The 9,825-nt window shown below is 39.3% G+C and overlaps 1 protein-coding gene across 1 annotated transcript; it reads right to left on the bottom strand.

The window, feature by feature from the left end:
* Positions 1-364: 364 nt before the first annotated feature.
* Positions 365-3,566, bottom strand: LOC107728779 (E3 SUMO-protein ligase CBX4-like). The gene is made up of 5 exons (XM_016539059.1): positions 3,257-3,566; positions 3,119-3,162; positions 2,718-2,783; positions 1,516-1,582; positions 365-1,111 (listed from the first exon to the last, which is right to left on the bottom strand). The coding sequence occupies exons 1-5, from the start codon at positions 3,323-3,325 to the stop codon at positions 365-367; spliced, it is 993 nt and encodes a 330-aa protein (XP_016394545.1). The 5' UTR covers positions 3,326-3,566.
* Positions 3,567-9,825: the final 6,259 nt, after the last annotated feature.

Raw genomic sequence — 9,825 nt, 5'->3', positions numbered from 1 at the left:
ATTTTAAGTCACCTTCCAGCCCCTTTGAAAGTTTAATGGGCCCCCCAGAGGGTTATGGCCCCCTGGCGGCCCTAGAACTGACAGGAAGAAAATTAAATCTTTATTTGGTCAATATACAATGGCACATTCATTTTGTACGACTAGCACTGGTAATAACAATGGGGTGTTTCCAAAACTGGATAAAAGGCAAGCATCAAGAGAGTCTTTGTAGCAGTCAGACCTGACCCCTGGGGCTACCATTAATCTTCAACTACGCTGTGCAGGGACTTGGCCCCGCCTCCCGTGACCATATATGGTCATTACCACAAGTTCAGTTCTTCGTCCTCCATCTCACCTGTTTTGGAAAGCCACAAGAAGGCGCGGGTCAAGAATGTTTTCCTCGGGTTCCCTTGGTGTTGGTGTTCTCAACAGCGCCATTCTCAAGGCCTTCTGAAGTTTCACCATCAGAAAGATTGTCCGTTTTATTCAGTGTAGGTTCCTCATTGTGCTGCGTTTCCACTTCAGAAACATCCTTGTTTTTAACTTTAGATGAATGCACACCTTTGTCCATGTATTTGCTCATTACAATCACAATCCGTCCGTTTTTGTTTTTGTTCTTGATTATTTTCATCTTGCTGCTGATGCCGTTAGGAAATGCAAACTCTTTGGCTCTCGTCTTGAGTGCCCGCTCCGATTTGTTAGCATTATCCGGCAGGCCCTTGTGCTCGATAGACAGATCTTTCACTTTACTCAGGCAGGCGGTGTCTTTGTTCTGAATCCACTTCTGTTGCAAGGCTGGAGGGAGGTTCCAAACTTTGCTGGAAGGGTCTTGAACCTTGACCTCTTTAGGTCCCGTGAGTGGCGTGTCGTACATCTTGGGGTCTGGCTGGTAGTGATGATGTTTCTTGCTGTTCAGCTGGTAGAAGTGCTTCTTTTTCACGCTCACATGTTGTTCTACGGAGATCTCCCTGCAGCTGGGCTGGTACTGGTGGTGTTTTTTGCTGTTCAGCTGGTAGTGCTGCGGCCGTGGGCAGTGGAGCTGAAGGGGATCCACTTTGGGCTGGTTCTCCTCATCCAGTGATGTGTCCTCAAGACCACCCAGGATGCTTGATCTACGAGCAAACGCAGGAAGCTGGAACAAAGAGAGAATATGTATTGACTTCTCAAAAGAACTGAAAGTTCATCATTTGTTGATTATTTTACAGCACATTTAGCTTTACTCTAGAGATAATAATGGGCTTCAGTATGGGTCTTACTATGTTTTGAGCTTAGAGATGCCATTCTTATGAATTTTTTATAGGTAAAACATTGAAATCAACTACAGCAGTCCATAACGGTCATCATCAAGTACATTAAGATGCATGCAGACAGTAAGGAGCCATTGGCATACAATTATTGATTTATAATGAAATGGAAGTTTTATTCAGACCATGCACAGGAATAACCTAGGTCATAACAAGCAATACTTTTGCAAAAAATATTGCCAACTTATGTACTGAATGGAAGATAAAAACTGCAATTGGAATAACAAAATACCTGGACAAGGGGGTGTTTGGGTTTAGGCCCTCTTTTGCGATATCCCACCATTTGCTCCTGCCTTTCTCTGAAAACGATGCATAAAATATATACATAAATTCACTATTTTCAACACAACACATTGGATATTCTCAATACTGTTGGGTTTGAGAACAACTAAAGCTGCAGTGTTAAAATGCTTAATGGACCATTCATTAAACCATTCATGTGTAATAGAACCAATATCCTCGTTCACTCTTAAAATGAAAGGTTCTTTATTAGCATCTACGGTTCCATTAAGAACTCTTAACATCCATTGAACCTTTCCATTGTACAAAAGGTTCTTTATAGTGCAAAAGGTTCTTTAGTTTATTAAAATGTTCTTCACACCAAGAAAATGGTTAAGAATTTTCAACGAAATGAACCCTGAATGGTTCTTCTGTGGCATTGCTGTAAAAACCTTTTGGAACTTTTAATTTTAAGAGTGTACTTATTAGTGCAACATTCAGATCACAAGCCACAGTCGATCCCTTTGATCAGCAGGTTACAACCCAAAACAAGAGCACAATGGGTAACATGACACTCTCAATCTTCTAGTGCAGCTAAACCAGTGAGCCCAACTTAAGAAACATCTTGCGAAAACTGCTATCTAAACGTAACAATTCTTTTCCTTGAGTTTCTGGAATGCTTTGATACTCATTATACTTTTATCTTCAGAACAGAACAGTGCGCTCAGAGAGGGGTGTGTGAACATCACAAGACCACTGACACAGCTGATTAGATCGTAGACATGAGTGTAGGGGGGTATGTCCACTTGTGAGAGAACACTGCTACTGATGTATTTTTCCATATATGAATGTATGAAATTATTTGATCCAAGTTGTTCTAAAGCTTAGTTATTTTCAGTGCTGCTATCAAACTTTTTGACTCAAGACAATATTAAGTCTGTTTTTCTTCTGAAACGAGGAATGCAAGTATATTAAAATTAATATTTGCAATTAATTTTGTGATTACAGAAGTTTTGTACGACTAGCACTGGTAATAACAATGGGGTGTTTCCAAAACTGGATAAAAGGCAAGCATCAAGAGAGTCTTTGTAGCAGTCAGACCTGACCCCTGGGGCTACCATTAATCTTCAACTACGCTGTGCAGGGACTTGGCCCCGCCTCCCGTGACCATATATGGTCATTACCACAAGTTCAGTTCTTCGTCCTCCATCTCACCTGTTTTGGAAAGCCACAAGAAGGCGCGGGTCAAGAATGTTTTCCTCGGGTTCCCATGTGTTATATCTGTAATATTGACGAGAGCATATGAAAATGTAATAAACCATATAGTAAATTCAACGCGGGTTGAGATAAAATATAGAATTTGTACAGATTACCGCGCGACCAAAACACATGTGTAGCCTATTTATAATGCAAACAAATAAATATGTGAGCATATTTCATTACATACAGTAAAATGTCATCACGATGACATTCACTCGCGTAAAATTTGTGATGGAATCCGCAAAAACCAGCCTAGCGCAACCGATGTAGGATTCCGGACGTTCAAGAACAACATTGATCGGCATTTACTGTTAATGTGCCTAAAAATAACGCATATAAACCAATTAAACACTTACTTGGCTGACCATCCTCGCCACTTCACCAGATACTCGATTCTGCCCTGAAAAATGACGAAAATGCGTTGGGTACAGAAACAACAAATATATTCTCCGCACCATTAACGGCACGTTCGTTCTAGTTTGCGGCAGTTTTACCTTCCGTAGGCGCTTCTTTTCGATGCCCTCCACCGCGAACACATGCTCCCCGACGGCAGGTAGATCCATTCTGTCTCCGCCGCCCGTTTCAAGCGAACGAGCAAAATAATATCTTCGCTGCAACGCTTTGCCGTCTCGCGCTGTGCCACCGCTGTGGCCCAAGATTAATTTGTCCCTCACCCCTCCTCTTTCCCCCTCTCCCTCGTATTTGTCTCCACGTTAAGCGGCAGGCACTGGAAAAGCTCACTGGTGCTGCTACTACAGAAAATAGTTAATGCAATAATAAGCCAAGGCAGGCGCGTGACGTCAGAGCGCGAGGAGGGGGAGGTTGAGAACTGTGCCAAATGCTGAATATAAAGCTGTAGTGTGTGTGTGTGTGTATAAACGGTGTTTGCTCTCGGTAATTAAGAACTTGGAAATATGTATGAATACAGCTTGCTATGGCCTAAAATCTCACCTAACATGTTATCATACCATATCTATCTATCTATCTATCTATCTCTGACGCGATTGAGTCGCAAAATCACATTTAGATGTCATGCATTTCATACCAAAAAATTACCAAAAATTTTTGTTTTTTTCGATGTATAATGTATTGGAAACAGGTTGTGATCATCTCTACATCTGCATTTTATACTTGAAGCAATTCTGGTCCGTTTTCATTAAAAAAAAATAGTAAAATATAAAAACTATACGGGACGTCAAAAATACTCAGGAACCAGAGACTAATCACCTATATTTACACCTCTAAACATGTCATGTAAACGAGTTGTTTTATTAAAGGCACCTTTAAAGCGTACTTTAGCCAGTACAGGTAAATTAACCACTCGTTTACCGCAGGCAGCATAGGCTACATTAGCTTTAACATTGCTGACAGGAACCACATAGAGACAATACCTGTATACAACAATAAATCTATCATGTAAAGGAGTTCTATTAAAGGCTCCTCAGTTTAACGCCAGAAGGTCGCTTACCACCAGCATAGCGTAATAGCTGAAGGCATTAACACCTACAATGTATTCGGTATTATAGCCTATAAAATGAGGCAAACTTTCGCACAGCTGTGAATTTTAAATCGTAGGCCATTCCCTAAAACGCAACATGTACAGTACACCAATATATACACATTTATCTTTATGATTATTACCAGCGAATAAAATTCAGGAACTAAAGGGTTAAAATGAGGTTGGCGCGTCAACAGCCAATCTAATCTCCATATATGGCCATGAAAAAGAAAGCGCAAATATATCTGGTTCTTGAGGTTTTATTACATTCATTACATACACACTGCAATGTTCACACAAAAACACAATATGTCACACATTATTTGGACGAAAATTGTGTTTTGATGAAGAGAAATTGATCCTCGCGCTGCATTTCTCTTCAGAGGAACACACCCTGCTGCGGAAGAAACAGAAAATGGTTGAATATATTAACGACGGAGATTGGTTGCTCTACACCTGCTGTTATATCGATGACAGGTAGTTGAAGTTTAATTGTTAGTAATATGAATTTAAATTTAACCCTATAAAACCCCCTCACCTCATATCTTTATATATCCAGCACAACATGCATTAGAAAATAAATACATATCCTACAACTTCTACTGCAATGCTACATTCAATATTTAATCTCATTTAATCAACAGCATGCAGTAGTTAACATGACTATTAACATTTTCAGTACTGCAGCAGAATCCGAAACACTTTAGAAGCTGCACACTTTCATCCATCAAATTCAGTGCTGTTCAACACTATACTTCAGATTCAATATGAAACCATTCTCTCAGATATTGCTGTTCAATCTCAAGCAAGACAGACCAGAATTTTTTGTGTTATCAGTGAGAGTTGAATCTGAAAATGCTTCACTTTGTATCAAAAGCAGTAAATTACTTAGTATTCAAAAAGCAGAATTTCAAATTTGTATATCTGAATATGTATTTATGAAACAATATCCAGATGACACTGCTTCTACTGAGATTCTTATGTTTGTAACTTCAATAGACACTTTGCCAACCCATAAGACCACAGTCAGGCACTCATGAAATGCCACATTTGAAAAGCTGTGAAAAAAATGCAGAAAAAAAATAAAAGTTTGGAATCTGTTCCATGAAGAACCTTTAACATTCAGAACCTTTCCATTGGACAAAAGGTTCTTTATAGTGGAAAAATGTTTGTTTTTTAGATCATTAAAATGTTCTTTACACCAAGAAAACAACTATTTCTTTTAAGAACTGTCCACTGAAAGGTTCTTTTGAAAATCTGAATGGGTTATTCTATGGCATCGCTATGAAATAAAAACCCTTTTGGAACCTTTAGGTTTAAGATTGCAAGTGGATCTTTTCAAGTTATAGGGACCAAGAAAGTTGTTCCTCTCGGTTGAATTGCACTTTTTTCACAAAACCTGAGTAAATTACTTTCATACGTCACAGGTCAAATAACCAAAAGTCCAAAGAACAATACCAACATGGCAGATCCAGTATTCCTGGGAATATATTTATACTATACTATGAGAAGTAAGTTCTTAATCAAATTCAGTGCACAGGAATTCCGGACACAGCTCATGATAATGACAATGACCTTAACCATTTCAAGAGTGCTCTGGTTGGCAGCAAAAGACAGTTGACTGGATGGAAACCTCTCAAAGAGATCTTAAACTGTGATTGTTGCAGAGCTTTTCCATGTATGGAAACTCATTCACAGAACACCCAAAATAGGGCTTCCACATATTGAGTGCCAGGCAGCTAAGCGCTAAAGAAAGAAAGGGATTGAAAGAGAGAGAGAGAGAGAGAGAGAGAGAGAGAGCAGTGTGTGCCAGACTATAAGTGTAACCTTCTTTGCCCAACCAAGCGTTGCATTTATTCTGCTATAAAGGGTCATGGAAGAGGATTGGTCGAGGGCTGGAAGAGTATTAGAAAATGTTAAGAGGGGCCTACAGGCAGTCTATCTCAGTGGGAGCTCATTAAATTCCAGTATCCTAATGAGCTGATATCAAAACCGCATGCATGACAGAAAATACATGTCTGAAGTTATATGAGCCTTCTTTACAAGAGCATTCAAAAATGGTGCTATATTCAATGATTATCAAGATTTACCACATAACAAGCCTTAAGAAAGAAATGTGATTACATCAGAAAGTCATTTCCAATTTATTCTTCATAGCTGCAAAGCATTTCACGTGCAGTCAGAATGCATCCCCCTGAGCTGTGAGCTTCAAATTCCATTATTTTTCATGATTGGTCAGATAAAATATAGTGTCTCGGTTAATTTTCTGTCTTTTATCAATTATTGAGATGCGCTCTCTGTGTCATTGTTATGCACATTGCTGGTAGGAGTGTCTGCTCATCAGAAAGTACTACTGCATGCCGCTCCTCTACCCCCAGAGAACATGAAGGGGGTTGGGATTGTCGGCTGAGGGGGAGGGGGTCCAAAATAGACAGCGGAGTTCCCCAGGGTGCAGAGGGATCCGGCAGGACTGCGGTGGCTGACCTGTCAATACTATATCACGCAACGAAGCATGCTGTCTTATCCATCTATGTACACTGATTGCCTTTAGTCTAAAATACTGTATACTGGCAGTAAAGATATATAGAGAGGAGGGACAGCTGAATATGAGCTGGTGTGGCAGGCATCAAAGCCGCTGAGCAGCATTTATGGGAAATTAATGCTGGCAATTTCACACCTATAGAAAATATCTCATGTTTCTCCTATTCAACAAGTGGTTAAAATGGAGACAATTGCTTAAAATGATAGTTCACCCAAAAATAGTCATCATTTACTCACCCTCATGTCATTCCAAACTTGTATGACCTTCTTTCTTCTGTGGAACACAAAAGAAGATATTTAGAAGAAACAGTTTCGGTTCCCATTTGTTTCCATTGAATGGACAAAAAAACAATGGAAGCCAATGGGAACCAAAACTGTTTGGTTACCAATATTTTTCAAAATGCCTTCTTTTATGTTCCACAAAAGGAAGTCATACAGGTTTAAAATGGCATGATTTTAAACACTATTTTAATTTTAGTTTGGAATATCCCTTGTAAGTGACCATCATGTCATTCAAAACCAAAAGGAAGTTATTGTGAAAAAGTCTGTTTTGTCCATACACTGAAAGTCAAAGAGACCAAATGTTGTTTGGACCCAAATGTTCTTCAAAATATCTTCTTTTGTGTTTCACAGAAGAAAGAAACGCAGGTTTGTAACGACATGAGGTAAATAAATAATGACAGAATTTTTATTTTTGGCTGAACTACACTCGTAAAAATAAAGGTTCCAAATGGGGGTTTTCATAGCGATGCAAAAGAAGAATCATTTTGGGATCTCCAAACACATATTTAAACGAACTGTGCTTAAATAGATTTTTTTTTTCTCAGTATGAAGAACATTTGAATAATCTGGAGAACCTTTTTACACTATAAAGAACTTTTGCGCAATGTTTCCATGGATGTTAAAGGTTCTTCATGGAACCATCGATGCCAATAAAACCTTTATCTAACTTGCCTTAGATGTTTGTCCTGAAAAATACACTGAAACGCATGGTAACATCTAAATGAAATGGTCTTGTCTAAAATATTATTTGACATTACTGAATCAACATGAAAACACTTACAGTAGAAATAGCTGATATTTTCAGGTTACCAGTTTGTACATAACCCATATATGTTCAAGAGTTTCAGAAGGACAACAACGTCTCAAACTTTCCTCAGGTTTGCCAAGACCTCAAAGCCTGCAATTAAACTCAGCGTTCTCAATATGATCTCAAACATTTCTCATCAAAATCTCACTAGACCAATCCATTCATTTTACAGTTCTTTACCCATACAGCATGACAATAATTGTCTCAAATGCACTTTGAATTCTTCTAAGGAACTTCTGGAGAAACCATGAAAGCAAAGTTGACACATAAATAAAACATCTCCATTAAGTCTCCTGCAACTTCTGAGGAATAAAATGTTCCCCTGGAAAGTGTCATGCAAATCTAGATTGGCATGTGTACACGGGTGGAGTTGGTTTTGCCCTTCTCTTCCATGTCTCTCGGGAAAGACAATCTCACTGTTTTCCTTTCCATTTTAAATCTGATTTTCCTGGCAGCGGAGCTTAAGGTATCCTGCATCCACCTCAGCCTTGACAGCCGACTATTCGGTCTCAGGGTCATTGCGGCTATTTCACACAACAGCCTTGAGGTCTTGGTACCCGATAACCATTAAGCCGATGTTACAACATAGCGCGTTCACTTGGGCAGATGAAACTAATCACACACATAATAAAACGACGATCGTGGATGTGCCAGGGAAGATGAAGCATATTAAAAAAGAATATCTCGAACAAACTGTGATAGGATAAATGGACAATGTTTAATGGGGTGCTCCATCTATATGGAAATGCAGGCATGTAGGAATCTGCCAGGGAATGTCGAGCAGCCCACGCTGGTGATTGGATGGGGGGTGTTTTGTTTCAAACTGTGATTTAAAAGATACAATCAGATGGAATTACAATGAAGACTGTGGAATGTGGAATTGTCAAGCAAGAATAGAATGTTTTCCTTTTTTTTAAACAAATGACAAATGGTTTAATTTTAAGATCACAAGTCTGTTTTGCTTTATGGCATGCAAAAGTGCAATAGCTCAGTAGATATTTCCAGCCTGCTATAAAGGGTCATGGAAGAGGATTGGTCGAGGGCTGGAAGAGTATTAGAAAATGTTAAGAGGGGCCTACAGGCAGTCTATCTCAGTGGGAGCTCATTAAATTCCAGTATCCTAATGAGCTGATATCAAAACCGCATGCATGACAGAAAATACATGTCTGAAGTTATATGAGCCTTCTTTACAAGAGCATTCAAAAATGGTGCTATATTCAATGATTATCAAGATTTACCACATAACAAGCCTTAAGAAAGAAATGTGATTACATCAGAAAGTCATTTCCAATTTATTCTTCATAGCTGCAAAGCATTTCACGTGCAGTCAGAATGCATCCCCCTGAGCTGTGAGCTTCAAATTCCATTATTTTTCATGATTGGTCAGATAAAATATAGTGTCTCGGTTAATTTTCTGTCTTTTATCAATTATTGAGATGCGCTCTCTGTGTCATTGTTATGCACATTGCTGGTAGGAGTGTCTGCTCATCAGAAAGTACTACTGCATGCCGCTCCTCTACCCCCAGAGAACATGAAGGGGGTTGGGATTGTCGGCTGAGGGGGAGGGGGTCCAAAATAGACAGCGGAGTTCCCCAGGGTGCAGAGGGATCCGGCAGGACTGCGGTGGCTGACCTGTCAATACTATATCACGCAACGAAGCATGCTGTCTTATCCATCTATGTACACTGATTGCCTTTAGTCTAAAATACTGTATACTGGCAGTAAAGATATATAGAGAGGAGGGACAGCTGAATATGAGCTGGTGTGGCAGGCATCAAAGCCGCTGAGCAGCATTTATGGGAAATTAATTTCACACCTATCACACCTATAGAAAATATCTCATGTTTCTCCTATTCAACAAGTGGTTAAAATGGAGACAAATGATAGTTCTGATAGTTCACCCAAAAATAGTCATCATTTACTCACCCTCATGT

The sequence above is a fragment of the Sinocyclocheilus rhinocerous genome, unplaced genomic scaffold (genome assembly GCF_001515625.1).
Source record: "Sinocyclocheilus rhinocerous isolate Xijiao unplaced genomic scaffold, SAMN03320098_v1.1 scaffold463, whole genome shotgun sequence".
Classification (NCBI taxonomy): domain Eukaryota; kingdom Metazoa; phylum Chordata; class Actinopteri; order Cypriniformes; family Cyprinidae; genus Sinocyclocheilus; species Sinocyclocheilus rhinocerous.
The sequence above is the reverse complement of the archived record's forward strand: the minus strand, read 5'-3'. Positions and strand labels throughout refer to the sequence as shown.

What these genes read in the sequence shown, in the direction of transcription:
- LOC107728779 (XM_016539059.1), bottom strand. Translation starts at nt 3,325, where the DNA reads ATGGATCTACCTGCCGTCGGGGAGCATGTGTTCGCGGTGGAGGGCATC. An exon ending in TGGCGAGGATGGTCAGCCAA is followed by an intron (nt 2,784 to 3,118) that starts GTAAGTGTTTAA and finishes TCAATATTACAG; the next exon opens with ATATAACACATGGGAACCCG. An exon ending in CCAAACACCCCCTTGTCCAG is followed by an intron (nt 1,112 to 1,515) that starts GTATTTTGTTAT and finishes TCTTTGTTCCAG; the next exon opens with CTTCCTGCGTTTGCTCGTAG.